Source organism: Bradysia coprophila, chromosome X (assembly GCF_014529535.1).
Source record: "Bradysia coprophila strain Holo2 chromosome X, BU_Bcop_v1, whole genome shotgun sequence".
Classification (NCBI taxonomy): domain Eukaryota; kingdom Metazoa; phylum Arthropoda; class Insecta; order Diptera; family Sciaridae; genus Bradysia; species Bradysia coprophila.
In genome coordinates this window covers 689,211-712,434 of record NC_050737.1, presented here as the reverse complement: position 1 = coordinate 712,434, position 23,224 = coordinate 689,211, and the positions used below count along the sequence as shown (strand labels likewise).

Genomic DNA, 23,224 nt, shown 5'->3' with positions numbered 1-23,224 from the left:
ATAAGTTTTTTTGGAGTGACTCTTTTTCAAAGCATTTTTTTGTCGTTTGATATACATTTGCAGACAGTGAAATAGTTTCTTTTGATATCTCAAAATTCCATTACCTGATCAAATAAATCATTCACTTTTCGTGGAAAACTGACGCAATATATTCTTTGTATAGATAGCGCTGATTAAGCCATTTGTGATTGCCACCTAATAGTTTTTTCTTAGAATTATTTTTTTGTTCATTTGTACCTAAACCATTTTTCATAATCCGAATAGATCCAAAGCCATTTAATTTGTGATAAAAATGGTTCAAGATTAAAGATCGCATTTGTCTTTTTTTACGAGATCTGGCGAACTGGCAAATGGAGTCTGATTAAAAATGTTTTGCGAAAATGTAATGTAAATGACGCAAAAGTTTTTTTCTTTCCTTTTCGAACGTTTTATCATTTTCTTGCACCTTCCAGAGAGGTTTTTTTTATCGGTCCCATTATATCATTACATATATGTACGAAATCCACTTAAACAATATTTGCCGTCACAATATATATATAAAAAAAAACTTGAGATACTTAGTATGACTCATTCAATTTTTGTCTTTACTTTATATTCCAGCATATCAAATATTTATTTTCATTTATACACATTTTTATATTTTAAACATGAAAACAATATTCGCCGTGTTGTTTTTTTCTTCTTCTTCTTCTCTTCTTTCCAATATAAGTGAGATACGTCGTAGTTAATTATTAAATCGTTCGCTTGTTAAATTATTATTTAATGAATTATAAATGAAACAATAAAAAGAAATGAATTATATAACCGGTGTATGGTAAATAATATGGTCAATTAAGTAAATAGCAATACGAGCAAATCTTTATGGGTTGCCTTTGGAAAAAGAAATCTGTTCCGAATCGAACGGTGAAGGATTTATGGGGTCGTTCTCTGATAGCATTATATATCAAAATCACTGGAGCATTGTAATGTTTTTCGATTCAAAATAAGCTTTAAACATAGTAGCGGTATGAAGAAGTAATACGCTAACAACCATTCAAAATTGTAGTAGAACGGGAGAAGACAATGTAAAGGCTATAAATAGAAGGGGACACCAGAGGAACATAAAAAGTTATTTACTGGTATGGGTTGGCTGGTTCCTTTTGAAATTACAATAATTTTACTAAAAAAATTCACTAAATTTGGTGTATTTATTGAGAAATTTAGTGCAATTTAGTAAAATATATCTAAATGTTAGGCCCTCATCGGAAACGAAACGACAAATACGACAAGTTTTGCTTGAATCTTGGAGATAGAAATTATCTAAAATCGAAGCTGAGGTGCAACCGGAATTACATTCTTTGGTGCCACGCAACAATGGACTTAAATTACAACGTTCCACGTTTAATTCTTCACCAGTCGGCGAACACAAAAGTTTTCTCGAAAGAAAGATCTGCACAATAAAGACAATGCACACAACCAATCTAAATGGAAATTATCAAATTATTGTGTAACTGTTCCATATACACCAGTCACACATAGTTACTGTGTATACATACAACAATTTTCTAAACTATAACGACAGACCCTACATCCTCTCTAAAATATTAATTGAAATTTGTAAATCCGGAAATAAAAAATTAAGTCAAGTTAAACGAATTATGATTATGTTCTGGAATCTTTTGAGCATTACATTAAGGAAACGCATGAATTTTATTATTGGAAGAAATGTGGCACTGTTAATTTGAACAAATCGACAGTACCGACTCATTAGAATGATCATAAATATATATGTGTCAATTGATCCTGTCGCTAATATCTCGTGTATTAATACATGTCACATTGAATGCATAATTTAAACGAAAAGAAAACAGAAATTATAAGTCAAGACACCGAGGTACTACAAGTATATAAATCATTCCAAAAGAAAACTCTGTCTCTGTTTTATACATTAGGTATCGTCATTCAAGATGTTTTGCTATAGTAATAAACGTTTATATTATCATTTCAAACAAATTTATTTATTTACCTATCGTAATGTCGCTTGTATATTTCAATTTATTACAATAATAAAACTCTCGAGTGTCAACCGTGTGCAGTTTGAAAGACTTTTGAATGGTTTTAGGCTAGGTTTTCAACTCGCCAAGTTTTAATTCGATTAAACAGAACGTGAATCATTTTTCGTGATGTTTATTTTTTTCGAACAATCTTTTTTGTTTCTCTTTTGCTTTTCAAATTTGAATTGTGTTACACTGTATGGATTAAACGTAATAATTTTGTTATGTCGTTTGAAAAATGATATGCAAAATAAGGAGTGAGAGAGAGAGAGAGAGCCAAAAAAAAGTTGTGTTTTGATATAATAAAACAATTTTGAATTGTTATTGTTTTGTATCATTTTATATAAGAATGACTCTGCACGGTCTAACTGGCAAATCTTTTTTTTTGGGGATTGTGTAGGTCAAGGATTGGTGTATCGTCGTTGCTGCGAATTTGTCTGTAATTCCATTCAGTTCAAAAAATTATACTTCCAAAAAGCATCATATACTAAAACGACTGGTTTTGTGTACGAAATTCACAACCTCTTATAAGAATGATATGAAATGTGTGAGGTGTATACTATAGGTATATGGGAAAATTTTTATATTTGTGACTCATTCGTTTCTATGACAATGAATTGCAAATTGAACATTAAGTACACAGAAACAAGATCCCATTGTTAATGCTTAGATTTTCAGTTAATTAACTTTTGTATCACAAATTGACTATACGAATGCAATTTTGTCAGTTGAATGACGCATCATATCTCGATAATTATCGCGGTTTTATCTTTATTTTATTTATTGTTTTTGCTTTCTACTTGGCGAAAAATGTGAGTGTCACAATGACCGTAAAAAAATAATTATTAATTGGGAGGAGATGAAGAAGAAGTAGTAGTAGTAGGAAAGATTGACATTTTTGTCAACTGAAAACAAAACTCATAAATTCAATGAGAATACCACTTCGCCTACAATTTTCCCACATAAAACAACCTGAATCAGAATAATAATAACAATAATATAGAGAGGAAAAAAATCGTCTTACGACAAAAAAAAAACAGAATTTGTAATCTTTGAACACCAGAAACATCGTGTAGTTATGAGTCTCAACAGTTTCACCCACGATTTATCTCGTTTGTATTTTATTTTTATTAATAAAATTGTATCTATAGATATAATACACACATTTCCTAACATTTTATTATTTAAATTTGGCCGGCTGAATAGTACACGCGCCATAAAAATCCACAAAGACTGTGCGGTGCGTTATTTCGGACATTTTTCGTCATCGTCGGCTCTCATATAGATATAAGTGTATAAGATGGAAGTTCTTTGTTGTCCTTTCACAAGAGTAACAACAAATGATTTTTTTTTATTCCGATTCAAATAGGCTGAAGTTTTGCGTCTCTGGCTAAATATTACCAGCGTGCGTTCACCGCATCAAGTCATTTTCTATAAATATTTTCTAAGAATTTTGTTGGTTGATTTTCCGTTCTTTCATTTTTTTGTTTTTATAATTTTTTTTCCTTCTTTCTTCATAAAGTACTGAAGTGGCTGATGTAGCAAATTATATCATCGTGTGCTTAACATTTTTTTTGTTTGAAACTGACAATGAACTATTTCCATTTGAAAGTTAACATAAAGGTCAAGTTGAGTACATCAGAAAAGGAAAATTATTTAGGTCTCCGGGGTGAAAAGGTTACCGGTGTAACGGCAACAATTATAATTTTGTTTTTGTTTTGTATTTTTCCGTTTGAACGCAGATTTGTTCCGAATGGAAAATGAAAACAAACATGAAACGAGCGTTTTTATTGTGCTTTTAATTTCGGAAAATGAGGAAAATGAATATTATAAACTTGGATGCGAACAAGACATTCTGGTGCTTTCATTTATATTTTTGTTTCAATATTTAAAGGCGATGATGCAAGTCGTTAAATGTATTTTTATAAAAAAAAATTATGACACGAGAAAGAAGTCAGTTTTGTGAATGGACCGGTGTTGGTTTTGTTGTCGGTATTTTTCTTTTTGTCTTCGCAAAGATCACTCAAATAAATGAATGTCTATTAATGGAAGAGATGTCTATCAAAGGGATGTCTTTCAGAACGATAATATTTTCTACCCATAAAAGCTGAGTTGATTTTTTGGCTCTGCTTTGTTCCGACAAAATTCTTTCAATAATGAAAGTCACAGCGAAATTCTTTTCGAACATTTTTAAGCAGCTGACGGGGGACCGATCAAAAATGACATACGAAACAAATACAATCAGCTGCACGGAGAAGAATTTGTTTCTATTTAATTGTCAGCAAATTGACCGAACAGATTCAATTTATCTTTCAACATTCAGCGTTTTCAATATTGTGAAACGTTCTGATACATTAACACACAACAAGTAACATCACCGTCTTTCAATAGAAGAACATTATAATTCATCACAAAACCATTTAGCATGGTCGCGAAAAAATATCCAATGCGAATTTAGTGTTCGGATTTCCTTCTACTTCTCAAACGTAAAAATATATATTTTCTGGACGAGAATAATAGTCTCGTGTGGGCTTAAATCAATTTGATTTATTTTGTGTTTAAAAAGGAAAATTAATTTATAAAAAAAGAGAGAAAAAAAATCATAAAGATAAGTAGTTAATTGACTTGAACCATTTAAAGTGTTCAGAGAGCGCCCACAAATAACTAATTTCAGATAGAGTTTAACATGCCTTCAAATGAAATGGAGTGTCAGAATATACATATGAAATGAAAATATCGTTTACAAAAACCTGATCGATATGCGTGTGTCATTATATAAATCTTATAAGTTATTTCATTCAGCTTACCATATGTTGCTGTTGCCGGACTAGAACAACTTCTAGATAATGGCACTCGTGAACCGGGTGGAATTATTGATTCGTCAGGCGATGACAATTCTCTGTGTCGTCTATTGTTGTAGTCTTTGTGATTACCTAAAAATAAAAATGAAGACGAACAGAAATTATAAATGGGCTCACACAAATTGCAATCATTTTTAAATTGAATGAAAAAAAAAACATTTCCATATTTCATATATAATACGCGAAGATTATAGATATTGGAGTCGGAAAAAAGCGTACGTACATTCAAATGCGAATAAATATATAACGTAGAGTAATTACGAAGTCTTTACGTATATTTTATACAAATGATTCACATAATTGATAACCTTTATTGACATTTATGTAAATCAAAGCTTTTGCTGTGTGATTTCGTTCAAAATGAAAGAAAAAGAAATATTAAATTACTACCAGTCAATTCCCTATAGGCAAAAAAAAATATTTAGTAATTTATGCGTTCGGTAGCGCTGTATTTAAAGAAAAGAAAAAATCATTCTTCAGACACGTGAACAATAATTTATTTGTAGAGGAAAGTATAGTAACCCTATAACACTGACCGTTCCAATTGTATATGTATACCAAAGGTGATCAAGTAGAATTCTTTTGGCTATATAGAAATGGTAACGAAATAAATTGCGCTAAATCTGGGTTTAATAAGAATTAGGTCTTTTGCGACTGAACATTCAAATCAGATAGGAAAGCTCATCACCTCCTTCAAACCTCATATCTTTGCACCGCAACAGGCACTTTTGCACTTTGGACTTACTAGTGATGTACTTAAGAAGTTTAATTGTCATTCTGTATTAGGTTAGTTACCACTTGATGCTGATTGGGACTGATAAGGACAGTCTTTTGGATCTTGAAATTTTACTTGGAAAAATTTGTTAACAAGAGAAAATAGACAAATTAGCATCAAAGTGTGACACAAGTTATTGCGAGTATATCATTCGTGTATTGCTATACAAATTGACGCTGCGCGTTAAAACCTCCAAGACCCCAGTTTCTGACGAAAACGAATTCCAAATTCAATTACATAAAACTCGTAAAGCTTGATAATAACGTTATATGATGTCGAAAAGGTTGCAGTCATTTTGTCTATATTAGCAAAAAACCGCAAACATTACACGTCTGAACGAAACAAACGAAACGATTGCGGAATATCACGAGGATGAAATTAGAACTTATTTTTTTTTTCTTCTGTTCGTCTACTTCTGCCAATGTTTTATACCGAAAAACCGTTCTTTCTCGTTACGAAATGCTCTATGACTCATCATTTTCAACATCAAATCCATCTATTTCTAGTACACAATAAAATATCTAAATACACAAAACGCGATAAAATAGATAAAATATGAGCGGATTGCATTGGAATTGAGCACAAACTCATTAAAAAGAATGAAAATAACAACAAAATATAGCGAAAGGTCGTTCGTTATTCCACCAGCAACTAATAATATATCTCTGGCTATAGCGCTATAATACCAAGAGAGACAATAGCCCGTATAAATACTACTGCTTATTCTTTATTTCTTTTTGAAGCCATCATCCATCGTGCAAAGAATAAAACAACAACAACAACAACAACAAAATGTGAAATCCGATAGACTGAATGTATGACGTGAAGTTGAATGTATGTTAGAAATGTTTTTGTTGTCATTGCCTTCAATGAATTGAATTTTATGAAAATGAATACGCGAGCTGTGCAAGGTAGAAATCTGAGTGGAATCGTTGAGGTTGAGGCATGTTTAAAATATACGGCGTATTATAGTTGTTTATAATATACGGACTGTGCAAATGGAACCGCATATATATATATATGAGCACATTCGTATATGCATTATATAGATGTGGTGTGAGTCAACCAGACGAATTGATTTCTCTAATGTATAGCTTACGATATTTTGGTTATTAAAATGTTTATGATATTATGTGGTGTAGTGGTTTCAGCGGTAAATTCTAGCAACTGATATGACAATACTATATGTAATGTAAAGCTTCCAATGTTCCAATGTATTATGCAAACAAACAAACAAAAAACAGAAGAGAAACAAGAAAATAACAAAGTTGGATTGATATAAATATGGTTGGTTTGTCCAATGCATGGGTAGACTTCCAAGCTATAAAATTTTCTGACAAAAATACATGCCAATAATATCGATCATTCTATGGAGAAAAGGTTGTAGCTGCCATGGAAATTGATTTATAATCAAAATTTATTCCCTTCCAATATGTCCGGTAACGAGGTTACGTCATTATTTCCATGGTATGAACTACCAATGGAAATAATGTCGTATCTATCTTTACCATAAAATTGACAATATTTCGTCTAACTGTCTGTTCAAGTGTTTCATTCAAAAACACTAGTCACGAACAAATATTATCCCTAAAATATGCACACCTGATTGTCTTATAAACTGCTGAGTAGTGATGAAAATACAAGAACCAACGCGTCGAGTTAACATACATTTTAAACTTATCGATGATAAAAAAAGGAAGCCAAATCATGCTACATTACACCACAGTTATTTTTATATTATTTGCATTGACAAGAATACGGTAGACATTAACGTTATCACCATATATCGATTTAACCTCTATCTATACCATTTTAAAACATAGAGACCAATGACAATGCTAAAAGAGCGTATTCGTATTCAGGTTGTGAATGAATTTTTAACTTTTTCAACGAATCGCAACCGGAAAAAAATATATTTCCATCTTCGCGGAACGATGCAGTGAACATTGCACGTTGTTTATGCAGTTCTTTCTCTTTTAATTGGAATCTGTTTGCAGAAATTGTAAACAAAATGGAGAGAGACAGAGAAGATGAGGTGGTAATTTTTAGAGGATACATTCCTTTACATGCATCATTTATTGCATCAGAATATCATCTGACGAAACCGAAAATTTTAGTGTCTGCTCGGTGCAGATAAGCTTTCGACTATTTGAAAACATTTCATTTGGTTAATCAACAGAGCTTCACGAACATAATTGATAGTGGATTTGATTTATTGTCAACAAATCTATATATTATATGGCAACGTCTAACCGAATATTTGTGTTATGATGTTATCACTGCCAACCAACAAAATCCAATGGAAAAAAGAAAGAAAGAAAAATCAACCAAATTTGTCACTTCTTCGGTTACATTGTCTACATGTTTACACATTTTACGGGATTACTACAGTGTATACATATTTGAATATTGAAATCAATTATTTTTGATTGATATTGAGTTTCCTGTGCCATGTAATGCGTATTTCACAACAATGTTCACATAGAATGTCTACGTCTAGCTGTTAAATCTAAGAGGTAAAGATAGGAAAACCACAAAAAAAAAAAACGGAGAACAAAACAACAACAAAGCTATTAGTCATCTCAAGTAGAATTATTTCCACATTATTACTGAATTGTAATTGCTTCGTTATTGATTGTATGCATAAAAATTGTCTGGAAAAAATTTTATTTCGATTAAAAAAAATAAGTTACCTACTACCACCTTGATCATATATGTACACATAGCAACATTTTGCAAATTACATTAAAATTAAAGATTATGAATCATTCTCGTCGTTATTGATTTTTTGTTTGTTTATTTAAGAATTTGTTTACGAACTTATTAATGATCTCAGATCGGTTTAGATGCGAAAGATTGTGGTGTGTGCGTACACAGAGAGCGTTGGACACCAAATCGATTCAAGGAATCACATGATTTGATGAGAAAAGTATTTCAAACAAAAACCGTGCGCTCAGCCACAGCACTTAATGTCAGGAAAGTATACGAGCCCTTACGGAACACAATTTTGAACATTGTACTTCTATCTATGCAATAACGAAAACCATATGGACTGGTCAGGAACCAGATTTATCGTTCCACTTACTCACAGCTGCGAGTTAAAGTTTAATTTATGGCTGAGAAACGGTATCTCTTTTGAGTCAAATATTCAACATTTCCATGGGTCAAAAGATGAAAATATTTCTTGTACGATTGTGGACCTCGTACTCGTATAATGAGCTCAGATCAACAAATTTCATACAAAAGGTCACATTTCTATCGTCGGTCTATTATGGATTGGTAATGTACTATTATCTCTTAGCAACGGATTGATTTTGTTAAATGTTCTTTTTTGTACAAGGTAAAAGTAACGATTTGAGTGTTAGACATATCTATGGAACGGAAAAATATATTTTTTACATAACTTGAATTTCAAATACATTTTTTCTACTTCTTTAAAGTCTGTCCGCGACGACAGTCAAAGGTTTGTCACTTTATAAGCCTTGCAATTATACGGGACCAAGGTCCCGGCGTTTTAATTTAGTATGAGAAATGTTAAGACATCTCAGAATTAATTGTGATAATGGCAAAGATTAGCAAGCGATAAGAGAGATTCGTAAATCTTTTTCCAAGATTATCAAACGCAAATTCGCTACATTATAACAACAAGAAGACAATGTTATTCTAATAATTATAAGATCACACCGTACAATACTAAGAAAACGAGTTAATATTTTTCAGTAGATAGACACATTTTTTACTTACCAATTTTATTTATGGGCATAAACCGTAGTACTAGGCATGGTGACTCCCTTTTTAACCTCATTTTCATCTCCTTTTTCGTGGTTATTATAAAACTTTTATAAGGAAAAAATATCGTTCCGTAAACAAGAGGCACAATTCTCTCTCTCGTCGAACGTATAGTATAATCAATCAACTGCAGGAAAACACTCTAGATGCGTTTTGACTCGTATCCATTCACAGAACTGTTTATAATCCAAAAATATATATTGGCCGAAATGATCGTATCGTCTGTGTATAATTGGTATTGGGTATTATGAGTAATCCGTATAATATGAGTGTGTGTTCGGTTTTGAATAAAGGTGTTTCTCTTAGGTTTTCTTTTTTATGTATTCCGATAATTATATTTTATAAGTTAAGGCTTAAAACACTTTACTTCAGTAGATTATAACGATTGACCTGTGACTTTAGGAGATTCATCTAAAGGCATCAAGGTTCAGTGCGTCCGTCACTTAAAACTTTTTTTTCTTCTTCTTATTTTAACACTATATGCTCCACTCAAAATAACGTAATAGTTAAAAATAGACACACTTTTTAATGCAGCTATTCAAATATGATTCCTTAATGCTGAATATTACATAAAAATTATTTCATTCGTCTTATTTTGTACACAATTTATAATTAAAAGAAATCTTGACTTTACTTCTTCTTCTTCTTCTTCTTTTTTTTTAATATTAAAAACTTTAGAAACCGTCGTCTGAGACTTTTAACCGCGTGCGTGTTTATCGTTTGGTTGGAAAATGTTAAATAAAATTCTTTCGAGGCGATGTGTACAAAACTCAATAGAAATCATTTCTGGTTTCACACACACCAATGTAACATTGCTGTTACGTACGCTGGTGTCTGTTCCGAACCGTGTTATATGAGTCACTTTGTGAGTGTTGCCAGCTACCGAACGAATAAAAAAGTGTAATACACTGAAACGAATAGAAACACATTAAGAATTCTGTGTCATCATACCATACACGTGGATGCATAGGGTGATCATAATAATTTATGTTGTTGTATGTTGTGTCCGTGAACTGACGCTGTAAGTGAAACATTATTTTTTACCTGATAATATCGAGCTAATGGAGCCAATGGAGCTATTGCATTTGATGATATATTTATTCACCCGACATTTTTTCGGCATGTATGTTACGACAAAATTTAAACATGGCGCCACGGTCTGAGGAAACTTACTTATTTGTCAATATGAGTTATTATAGCCAATGAAAGTATAAACCAGGTATGGTCTATTCATACCTCTCTTATGAGAGGTGAGTTTGTTTATATGAAATCGCTATGTCCTCCGCTCCATACAATGTTTGACATTAAACCATACCTTGTGTTGACGTTCATTGATTATAGCCTTAAACTCCTTCTTTAACTCTAGCTACATAATGTATATATTAATATTATACACTGTATAACTGATGAATTTACACCTCTACATATGAAGTGCAAAACTAAGCTGTAGAAGGACAGATTTTATACCAGTTCATTCACCCGTTTTATTAGAGTAGGCCGTTCATTATCTAAAGTATGTTACATTTTATCCATCTTAGGCCTTCAACTCGTAGTCACATACCAATATCTACCGAAACAGAATTCAAGTTAAACATATGGGTGTCCTAGTTCAATAAATTTAAATGAACGTTACTCATATGTCACAATTTGGCCACAATAAACGACTTGGCTGTAAAATAATTATTTAAAATTAGTTTCGAAATGTCGAGAAATTTCGCATGTAATAGCTATTTACAGAACTAGGGATCAAATGGTTAAAAGATCGATTTCACCTTTGGCTGATCCGAGGCGAGGCCGAGTTTAATAGTCACTCGTAAATTTTACGCAAGAAGTACCAATAAGATTTTATTTACAACTCCATTGCATCAAAGAAAGTGGCAAACAGATGGTATAATTTCAGCCTGGAGACCAAGATTTTGAAACGCACTCACTTTGATATTACTTTAATTTGTCGTTGATGACAAATCGACAGGAATGCAATACCTGTTTTATGCTTTTATAGCATGAGTTACTTAAACGTTTCTAACAGAACATTGTAAATAAATTAAGTCACTGTCGTCAATGTTACGTGGAATGCATTTTACTGAAATGCACTGAATTATGTGATACCTTACTAGTGTGCACCACATAACTAACTTAAACTAGGGCGTACATTCATTAAACAACCATCTCAAAATCCTTTAACACACAGTTTGTGACGTGCGCGAAAATAAAATTTGTTGTGAAAGAAGACAAAATATAACTAGAAAAGTCTATTTTTACGCTACAACAATATACTCCACAGTTAAACGGCCTTATTTATAATCACAGACATGAATCACCCGCTTTGAAAATGCTTCTATACACATCTATCCAGATGTATAATATACTATATATGTGAATGGATCTATACATACATTCAATTCAGATCCATAGAGCAATCGTCAATGGGTCTGTCTTCGTGGTGTATAAGTGGTTTTGTGTTTACTATAATATTTATATTATGAAAGCACAACATTTGTGCTGGTATGTGTTATTCTTTCTAGGTTGTATGAGCCAACCGAGTATGACTCATCGCTCTTTTCATTGGCCTCCCAGTATTTTATTTGTGTTTGTTTACGTTTTTTTTGTGTCGCGTGGTGCTTTTACAATCTTACGCTTTAAAAGTTTTATTAAAAAGCTTCGTAAAGATGCATATATGTAGATATACCCGTATGTATGTTGTGAAATAGCTATTGATGCACCAAACACATGAGATGACAGGTTCTCATACCGATGCGAAGTATTTCCGAATGTGCTTGATTTTACTTATACTTATACTTTTACTAACAGTAGATGGAAAATACGTTTTTGGAGATTTTTGATGTTTTCGTGAGCTCGTTATAACAATACAAACAGACAAGAAATAGTTCAATTCCGCCATCGAATTACGTAAATATGAATTAAAAGAACTGTGTGATTTACGAAAAATTGGTAAGTCATCGATGATGTGAATATCATAAATTATAATTGTGCGCATATCGTGGATGAATTATTGTTTATAGCAAAAATGTTTGTTTATTTCATATTTGATGTGAGCTTCTATTAATATTTTGTCTATCTTTCTCTATCGAACATTTTTCACGTATGTATTCGATATTCTCCCGGATGTTATTAACTCTCAGGGTGGTTTTATACCATATCAGAAAACATAAATCGCAAGAAAAAAGAAACAATAACAGCGAAAACGCAATGAGAAGTAGAGCAGCAATGACGCGCAGTAATGATGTATCTAACAGGCATTTAAATGTTTCGTGCTTGCAGGCTATAATTAAAACTCGCACTGATGGATTTTTGTTTTTAAATTGAAATTCTATTCCTAAACTTCTTCGGGCTTGTTACTCGTGTGAGAATTCGTTTCTATGGAAACAAAATGCCTTGCTTAGCAATGAGGCAAATGAGGGAAATGGTGTATTTACCGACCTCGCCATCGCCTCGATTTCGATTTTTCACAAGAAGTACCATTTCCATCATTTACACCATTGGTAATGTACTATTAACTCGTAAGATAACAAAAAGAATCGAAAACTCAACTCAAATTCAAACACCTGAAATTTCAGTTGATGTCGTTGTATGTTCCGATGGCCATAGAAAATCAATTAAAAAGTACGACGGGCGGGTAGTTTGAGTTAAATAATTTTTAAACTATTCTGGTACATGTCACCTTATTTTCCTCTGATTTCTCTTTCTTCACTTCTATTTTTCAATAAAATTAATCTATGGATGATTCACTAAAACCCCAGCTAAAAGAAAGAAACGTGCGATTACAGTATAATTGAATAAATACGAAGCCAAGACAAGATAATAGTAAATAACTAATAACCGACGCCATATCACCTTTAAAAGTACTGATAATATAAATCTGGCACGCGTTGAAAACAAAATTACGCGTAGCATGAATAACACAATCGGCGAGCAGGTGCAACATATCTTTTATTCAAAAATTAAACAGAGCTAATTTTTGTGTACTCCAAATTTTGTGGACACCTTTGTTATGACACATTATTTTTCCGAACCTCATCACTGAGTATAAAAAAGAAACCCTTTTCGGCTTTGTCATCGAAGAAATAAACCAAAATCCACTTTTCTGTTCATTGTTAGCAATCCTTTCTTTGATGTTTCATCTACGAAGTGGTGAATCATTTGAAATTTGTGTTGAAAGTGCACATTCAGCAGCAGTGCATGGAAATCGACCCTTTGAATAATATTTGACCACAATCACCACAGATAGGCGGAACAACTAATTAACTTTCAACAAAGTTTTATTATTCGGACCCCAAACCACACCTATCGTTATTTTCTTATTTCTTTAAGTGGTGCGTTAATGATTGAACAAGCCTCTTTTTCTCCGAAAATTATGGACAGCCCCTTTGCTACATTTCACACAAAATATTTATGGCTGTGGACTAGTTGCATTTGCAAAAAAAAGAAGAATGTAATGGACATCATGTGCATTTTCAAATATGCAAATTTAAGCAATATAATCAAGTGTGACTCTTATATTGGCACACTTATCTCTATACACCGGGAGGTGTCACCGCACTTGCTGGAACCATCGTCGAAACCTGAAAATATTGAACTATGTTTTACATTGTAGATAATATTGTCCTACAAGGGAATTCATTTTTAAATTACGGACGTTACTTCGAGCAATTAGTGAAGTAATTGACAGTCCGACCCTGGTACAAGGATTATAGAAACATGAATGTATTTACAGCTAACCAGCAAGCAGTTAGTAATCAGTTTCGTTTGAGTCACTAGTTAGTAGTCATCTCTTTGTTACAGGCAATGACGACAAAAGTAAGTGAGCGGTGAGACTTCGCTAGTTTTTTCGTCTATACCTTTCGCTACCATTTAATTAGTGATATATCAGATTCACTGATTATATGGTAACTGGTAACACACCTGCCGTTTGTGAAATGTTGCAAATATTCATTTTCGATTTGACTTAATTTATGGTTAATTTCGAAAATTCTAGTCGCTGCAGGTTAATTCCGCACTTGCATCATTCACTTACTACTAATTTACAAAAAAAGAGTGTACTGATAATGCGCGGTGTTTTTTACCGAACGCATACGATGACTCATTTTATAACACTGATAGCGATATAAAAACCGTAATGAGTACGTACTTACTACATCGTATATCAAAATGATAGTAGACCGGTGTGCAAATTATAAAACTTTCACCTTGTCTAAATGAACTTCTTCTACATTAAATGTTATGTTATGTCGGTTCGACGACGGTTTTTAGCAAATTCTTCGTGAATTGGAATTGGATTCCGTAATTTAATTCTAGATAGGATAGGACAGTGACATTGAAGGCGATTATGTACAAAAAATTAGTAAACAAAAGTAGGAAAATTAATTTTTTTAACAGATGTTGATGAAGGACGACGATGCCATCAATACTAATTTCAATTGTTAAGAGATGCGGTCAGACAATTGAGACTGTCGTCATTCTAACATTTCTCTATCAATTTCCCTAATTTAGAACTCCCATTCTCATTGATTCAATCATGTAATTCCGTTTAGTTTTCCATTGCGATGACACATTTTCGTTCAATAAACCAACCCGCATTATGTCTTGTCAACGATCACTTGAACCAAAAATCCAAAAATAAGCCACACACTCATCCCATATACAATATCGTTTTACCATTTAAATACACAAAAATTTATCGAATTATTTTGTGATGTTTAACACCGAATCATTGAACTTCTTCAATCCTTTTGGAAATATGTACTCAACATCGTGTACTTGCTTGTATATTGTATGATGACTCATTTACTATACACAAATTTCGGAATGGTTTCAATAAAAAGAATTTCGTTTAGCAAAAGAATTTGTCTCCAAAACAAAAATCGTATTTGCCAGACCCTCTCATGTCCGATTTCCAAGCTTTGAAAACGAAAACACAATTTTCCGATCTGTTTGCAATAGAGTACGAAATGTGGAAGTATGTTATTCCTCAGCATAGTCATGCGACCTTGTGACATTTTTTTCAGGTGTCTGCATCGCGAGAAGGTCACCACAAATCGAGGAAAACACGGACGGTCATTATTTTGATGTTACAACCAATGAGACCTGTATGCAGATGATGATGATGATGACGATGATTTCATTAAATGCGCAATTTGTTCGCGGAATATAATCTCAAGGTCATAATAACAGTCATGACATACCACATCCTACTGAATATAATAGGTCTGTTATAAGAAGAGGAGTTTCATTTTAAGTGCATTATAGGGACCAGAATAGATTGTCATAATTGAGTTTGAAACGGAATTTTCCATGACAAAAAAAATGAATTTGTCACACTTAATAGGTTGAATATGACCAAATGTACAGACGATCGTCATAATATCATGATGAGACATTGAGTGAATTATACGGACATACGTATTACTCAATATTGTCTCTGGAAACGCTGACGAATTCTTTTAATGCTTAACAGTCCTAATTACTCCGAAATTCTGTACTCTGTTTTAACGATTAACAAAAATTTCTACAAAACTTTGTAGTGCATTTGGAACTATTCTCCTCAATTCGTAATTTTTATAAGACCTAAATGGTTCTATATGTATATAAAGTGCATAGATACAATCAATACGGATGAGTCATTCAATAGAATAGAAATAGAAAATAATAGGAACTTTGTCGCAAAGATGCACTTTTCTTAATAGCAATTTATCTCAATGCGATATTAGGTATAAGTGTTGAGGTAAAATGGACTTACTGAAATTAAATCTGTTCCAGACTTAAAGTTTTTTTTTGTTTTTGTCACATATAAGATATTACAAAGTGCTGTGATGGTCATTTAAATACTTTTTACTAATTTTGGAAGTTTTTATTGTTTTTTTACCTGTTAAATACTTTTCGTAAGGTTTTTGATAGCAAATAAACTATAGCACACACTAAGTGGTGCATGATTCACCAATTTTTATGATAATGACTAGACTTATAGCACATAAAAAAACCTTGTGATATTGTTTGTAGAATTTTTTTTTCGTAATTTTAACAATTGATAAGGAAAAAATAGTGAGTTATAGTTGCACTTCAGAGAATATTGTGTTGATACATTGACAATATTATACAATATTTCTATATCGGCTAACATAAAACAGTTCATCACGACTCGAATGAGTCGATATATTGTGGATTCGAAACATAATTGGAGTGTAATTGGAAAAATAGTTTCACAGAAAAATTATTAGCTTTGTATGCAAATTGAGTGGCGATATTCCTGATAAAATAAGCATTGCTCGCTAAGGCACTGCACTGGTTATGCAAGAGTTCATTTTATATTTACAATTCCATGTAGGTTGAGTCATTGATTTTTTTTCCTACTCGGAAAATCGGGTCTTCCATTCAAAAAATAATAATTTACTTATCGAGGACAATGGGGGAATTTAAGGAATTATTATTTAAAAATAAGTTGAAATCAGGACGTATAGTCAAATCCTAATTGGGTTACATGTATTTTACGAGAAAGAGAGAGAGAATCATCCTTTGAACATAATTTTTGGGGTCATATACTGGGTCATTAATAAACTTTATGTTGACCAAATGCAATTTGGGTATCCGTAGGTTAACTTAAAGCGAACGTATACAAGGAAAGATCAAAACCATACGCGTTTACCTGGGTCAGAGTCCAAATGTTCTTAATACAAATTTTGTCTGAATCACTCATACTATAGAAGGATGGCAAAGTAATTTAGTTATTATGTTTCTAATCCGTCTGTTTCAGTTGTAATAATTTGGTGTGGCTTAATTAGTCCTTTCCAAACCTCATCAACGTCTACATTACAAAATAGCTACCTTGAAGGGTTGTTACATGAAGGTGAAAACTATCGATCATAGAACAAGATTGGGTTTTCAAAACAATCCATAAATCAATTAGAAAATATAAAATAAAAAGTCATAATGCATAGGGTCAGTGTACCAGTCACTCGACTGGTATGAGTTGTCGGACACCTATTGTCTTTATAAATGGAAAATAGAATATATTTTATCAATGAAATAACGACAAGTAATCGAGTGCCCATTCATGTCCGGATACTGGTTCACTTACCCTATATAATATCATTTGAAATCACATCTCAGTGATTATTCCGTATTTCGAGGATTTACTCTTTAGGTTAGTAAACATAAAAATCGGCACGGACAAATCTTTAGAGTTTCGAAATTCAAATTTATGTGTTCACAGTTTTCGATAGGTTCATGAGTTTATAGGTATCAATTAAAAAAAATATGTAAAATCGAGCAATACTCAATGATTCAGAAGGATACTGAAACTCCGAATTAGACAAAAGATAAAAACTGAATTCAGGAAAACTAAGAGTTCTATGAAGAATCTTCAGAAAGAAAAGAAGTACCCAAAAGTATTTGCAAAATACGTATCCATTCAAGTTTATGTTTAAAACAGGTTCACATTTTCATGACTTGTCAGCTTTTCTATTACGGTGCTTTTGTAGAGTTCAGCATAGAGCTTCGTTACTGATGTGGTAGAAGATTCTATAGGATGATAGCGAAACAAATATTGAGATAGTAAGCAAAATATGAAGTGGAGTACAAATAATGCTGGAAAAACACTTATGTGTCTGTCTGTCTATAAAATTCCACATAAATAAATTTGATTGACTGACTATGCAAAAGTTTATCTATCCCCCTTTCTCAAATCGATATCGATTATATTTATCTTGGCAAGTGACGTTCGATACGTGTACTACATAACTACATTTTGTGTCTAATACCCGAAAGCTATTTGTGTAAATACTTAACCTATCGATAGTTCGAACACTATTTATAAAAGCGTCGAGCAACATTTAAGTGCATTAGGTGATGATGATTAATTTTCGATGTATAATCGGATCCTAAGTCTAATGCAAACGATTTAGTGATTCAATTTTATGATTCATTTAAATTAGTTTTAATTGTTGAACGTAAATATTTATGTTATAAGTTTTAATCTGTGAACGTACGTAGTTCAACAAAGTACACAGAACCAACTAGAGATACATTTTCAACAAGCATTTCCTATGTTGGTGGATATTATGTTCTGGTGAACTATGACGACTTTCTGCACAAAATATATCAGCAAAAATCTGACTCAGTTAATGTTATCTGTCATATACAACTTACGTCATTCCGTGGGAACTTTCGGGTTAATTGCAATTTGTTTACGATTGAATTACAATCCAATAAATCGCAAAATCTTCTGCAAAACTGTATACCAAAATGGTTGCAGTTCTGCGTTCGTAAACGAAAATGATAGCGGAGAAAATGGAGCGCGATAATGTGTAAATTTGTGTTTACCTGATGAAGAACGATTTTTTGGTTTATCATACAAGCCATATTCATAAAAGGTATACTAGAACTTAGAGGAAAGTAGATGTAAAACTGCTACGAACACTTGGAGGAAACTAAATGTCTTCAGAGATTTTTCCGTCTATCGGGCAATAAGCCTTTCTGTTATATCAATTGGAAACTGCATACCAATTAATAGTTTTCCAGATGCAGCAATAATTATCAGTTTTTTTTGACGATGACAATGTATCGATAATATTACAGAAGGTTCCACTATATTACAAAAATATTTTTCGCTTAAATCTTAAATGCCAATTGTCGTGTAAATATAGTGCTGGTCGCCTTCCCCGTCATAGCGATTTCAACAACATCCTACACACACAGAGGTCTTCAGTCTGCTAACTTTCCTTCGAAATTAGAACCACCACTTTTTAGAGATAGTAGAAAAAGGTCGGACGGAGTTACTTTAATCCCATGGAGTAACGGGAAAATGCTCGTATGGGACGCAATGATTCGTGGCACACTGGCTCCATCATATGTTCATTCTTCTTCGTTAAAACACATTCAAAATAATTGCGGCTTGTCAACTTTCAACATCCTGGACTTTACTTAAATAGTCGTGGAAAACCTCCAAATAAATTTCTAAAAATCTAGAATTCAGTTTTGAATTTTTAGAAATTTATTTGGAGGCATTCCTCGACTATTTAAGTAAAGTCCAGGGTGGCGGAAGTTGGCAAGCCGCAATTAATTTCAATGTGTTAAGAACAGGCAGTTTAGCAAGCCGTGCAGCGACCGAAAAATCAAACGATTACAAGAAAATAATAGCAGACAATTACATCTTTCTGCGCTTTGCTTGCGATACGTTAGGTCCATGGTGTGAGGAAGCTGTCAAATTCATCGATAAATTGGGAAAACTCATTCACGCAACTACAGGAGAAAAAAGGTCAAAACAATATTTGAAACAACGGTTGAGCATTGCAATCCAAAGAACAAACGCTGCAAGAGTGATGGGGCTTTGACAGCACGGTGAAATTGGAAGAAATCTTTTATATTATATCGAATGAGGTATAATTGATTTGAAATGTTTGTTATATATACTATTATTATGAAAATAAAAAAATCATTCATTTTGTTTCGACTGATTGAAACCAAAAATCATAACTGAGCCAAAACGGTGAAAATAAGTCCAATCAATATGAAATAACTCGTAAATGACTCGTCAAATTTAGTTCCGGAACTAGTAGTTACAAGATCAGTTCGTTTATTTATCAATCAGTTTCTTTGTAGCTCATCCATTCGAATATCCTTCGAATTTATTCTGGTATTTATTGTAACGTCTTTATAAGCCCCACTGCTTATTGATGAAATTATTCAACTATGGAATTGTCATGTGGTATACGTTTACTTCTATGACTCTATAGAGAAAGCGCGACAACAGAAAAAAGTTGCTACACAAAACAGGATCAGGACAGTCTAAAGATTCAATTGAGCAATTGGGAATTCAAATTTGCAAATTGTCCATTACAAGGCCAGATGGCTACGTTTAATTGATTTATCCTTTTAAATCTTTCGTTGACATTTGATTCTGTTGTGTAAGTTCAAGTTAATGTCAAAGAATATCTTTTCCTCGACTGGCGTTTAAAAATGATAATATGCTAACAGCCCATTAGCATTCCGCTGACATAGAGATAACATTTCGCACAAAACATAAAACACATTCGAAGAAAATTTTATTGGCTGACTGGGTGGATGGAATCATACCACACACTTAAAGCGTAACAATTCTCAGAATTGAGTTGATGTTTCCAGAAAATAATTTTGTCTTATCAGTTCAAGTTGATTGCGTAAACATGAAATTATTTCATCTCTTCGTATCGAACGAACGCAAAATACGTATACACAGAAGCATTTATTGTGGAAAGAGAGAGTGTAAGTAAACATAGGTTTTTTCGTTACATATACAAGCTTTGACGAAGAAAAAAAAAATTATTAAAATGAAATGTTTTCCAGTTCATTAATTTTCTGCCATGATGTTATTTTTACTTTGATATCTTATCACTGTGGACGGACAAATAGAATTCATTTTTTGTTGTTATTTTAGAGACTGTACTGTGGTCTATTTTATGTATCAATGCAGGCTACTTCCAAGTGAATAGGAAAGACATGTTCCACTTCGTTAAAAAAATTGTTTTATTTCGTTAAAAATTATGTAAAATGATCGAATTGAAATGCGTTGAGCGTCAATCATCTATTCAAAAAGAGCTTCTTCAAAAATGTAATCCTTCGAATTCTGCTATTTGATCTCCTCATGACAGTGACAACAAAAATAAACGATGTCTGGCCTATATCAAAGTGTATGTTGAACCCAAACGAATTTAACGATTTTCTATTGCTCTGTTGACAAAACCTATATCAAATAAGAAGTAGAAGATTCGATAAGTAGAGATCATGAAATCACAGCTCAATTTTCGTCATCAAAATTTGTTTCGAAAATTTTGCGATAAGTTTATCTCCGATATACTGTTACTGGAATCGAACTGATAACTGGCTCATCAACAATGTACTAGCAATTGTTCTTACACGCACGGAATTTTGAAAATCGACACCTTTTCTGTTTCGTCCTTTACTGGCAGTGTGTACGAATGAAAATCTGACGCTGCTTGGAATACTTTGGCACCAAATTAAAGTCAACGGAAGTTAAGGATGGCTGTTGAATCTCATTTTAAAATTTTTCACTTCGGTTAAGTTTTATAGACAGGTTTGTACTCACACCATTGAAATTTCAGTGGATTTTCACACCACTGGTTTACCAAAGAACTATCAAGTGATGTACCGAAAGCCAAGGAACTCTAAATTGCCTGTAAATTCCCAAATGTAATGGTTCCTAATTAATGCTAAAGACGTTCGTTCTAATTGCGGAAGCGGCAACAGAAACATATTGTTTGTTAACTGTTGGTATTTCCTATTTTTGTCCCCTCAGTTAACTTATTCATTATTTGAATATTGTCAGTACGCATTGCTCACGGTATGACGCATATTTTCATAGATCTCTGTTGACTAATAACATTTAGAATGATCTAAATGACCCGGCCGAAGCAGCAATGAAATTAAACTAACTTTATAATAGACACAGTAAAGCAGTATATATACGGTGCTGATAAAAACAACATTCAAATGCTGCCCTTATATGTATGATTAGAGTCAGCTATCATTATGGAAGCCAAAAAGAAACAACAGGTCAATGTTAGACAGTTACACTAGCAATCTCAAATTAAACCGTTTTCTAATGTCGATTTTTTATGAATGTTTCGATGTTTCTAATCACATAGCAGTCTCAACTGTCTAAATTTTTGAAGTGCCAAATTGTTTACGAAAAACAGAATTTCGTCATGGATAAAAAACCCAACTTTAAATCGCAAGATAACGAAACGAATCGTTCGATCTTAAAATCAAATTCTCCACGTCCAATTCGAAACTCTACTTCTTCAAGTAAAGGTACAAACGGCCATGGCATATTTAAAAAAACGTCGCTGTACGAAGCAAAAAGCTTGAATGACGTACTATCTACTTCAATCCGCGAAACACGATCTGAGGCAGTCTCTCACAATATGGATCATTTCAAAGGCATTGTAAGTTGGTAGTTGGTCACATTGATCGACCTGATTATCTTAATTCAAATCAAAATTATAGATCAGGACAAAGATACCCGATAAACAGGCAAAAAAAGTTCAATTTCTCGACCATATCATCAAAAGTGATGACGACAATGAAAACCAATTCCGATGTCTTCTTGACCATGATCAGCCTGCAAACCTTTCAAAATTCCATAACCTTTTAAAAACTGCAACCGATTCAAACTTAGTGCAACTCATCGACGACAAAACCGACAACCTTCTCGATCTATTATCAGCCATACCGTCAGAAATCCCGGCCCGCGAGGATTTGCATCGAAACAATGTGAATGTACTATCAAAGATGACATCAGTTGAACGTATTTTCGTTGTATTGTTAACAATTTTGTTTTGTATAATGGTACTGAAGCATTTCCGTTATGATTGGATTTTACCATCAACAGTCAAATCTGAGCTGAAAGGTTCGGAAATAATAACATTGATGGGAAGGAATGTAAAAAGAATGTGCAAAAATTTGATGAGCATAGAAAGGTATTTCTGGTATAGCGCAAAATAAACCTGTCTGGTGTTCAAAATTTTATAACAAAAGTGTTCATGAATTCACTTGACTAATAAAAATTCGCTGTGTTTAGTTAATTGAATGTGTGTGCTGCCATCTCTGTAACACTTTGTTACCGAAGAAGTGTGAGACTTGGAAAATTAAGAGCTTTGAAACGATGGTTTACATTTTATACGAGTAATAGTCTGATACATAAAGACGAATAGACTGGTTGAGTGGAATAAATACAAATGATTCGTTCGTGCAGT

The 23,224-nt window shown here is 32.8% G+C and overlaps 2 protein-coding genes across 2 annotated transcripts in view; one reads left to right on the top strand and one right to left on the bottom strand.

The window, feature by feature from the left end:
* The window catches only part of LOC119081245 (dual specificity protein phosphatase 7), a 34,406-nt gene extending 24,155 nt beyond the window's left edge, over nucleotides 1-10,251 (bottom strand). Inside the window, exons 1-2 of the mRNA XM_037189976.1 lie at nucleotides 9,414-10,251; nucleotides 4,841-4,966 (exon numbers count right to left, since the gene is read on the bottom strand). Of these exons, the coding sequence (XP_037045871.1) occupies nucleotides 4,841-4,966; nucleotides 9,414-9,480 (193 nt within the window). The 5' untranslated portion in view covers nucleotides 9,481-10,251. The remainder of the gene's footprint in view (nucleotides 1-4,840; nucleotides 4,967-9,413) is intronic.
* Nucleotides 10,252-22,074: 11,823 nt separating this feature from the next.
* LOC119081236 lies at nucleotides 22,075-23,072 on the top strand. The gene is made up of 2 exons (XM_037189966.1): nucleotides 22,075-22,414; nucleotides 22,476-23,072. The coding sequence occupies exons 1-2, from the start codon at nucleotides 22,175-22,177 to the stop codon at nucleotides 22,971-22,973; spliced, it is 738 nt and encodes a 245-aa protein (XP_037045861.1). The 5' UTR covers nucleotides 22,075-22,174; the 3' UTR covers nucleotides 22,974-23,072.
* Nucleotides 23,073-23,224: the final 152 nt, after the last annotated feature.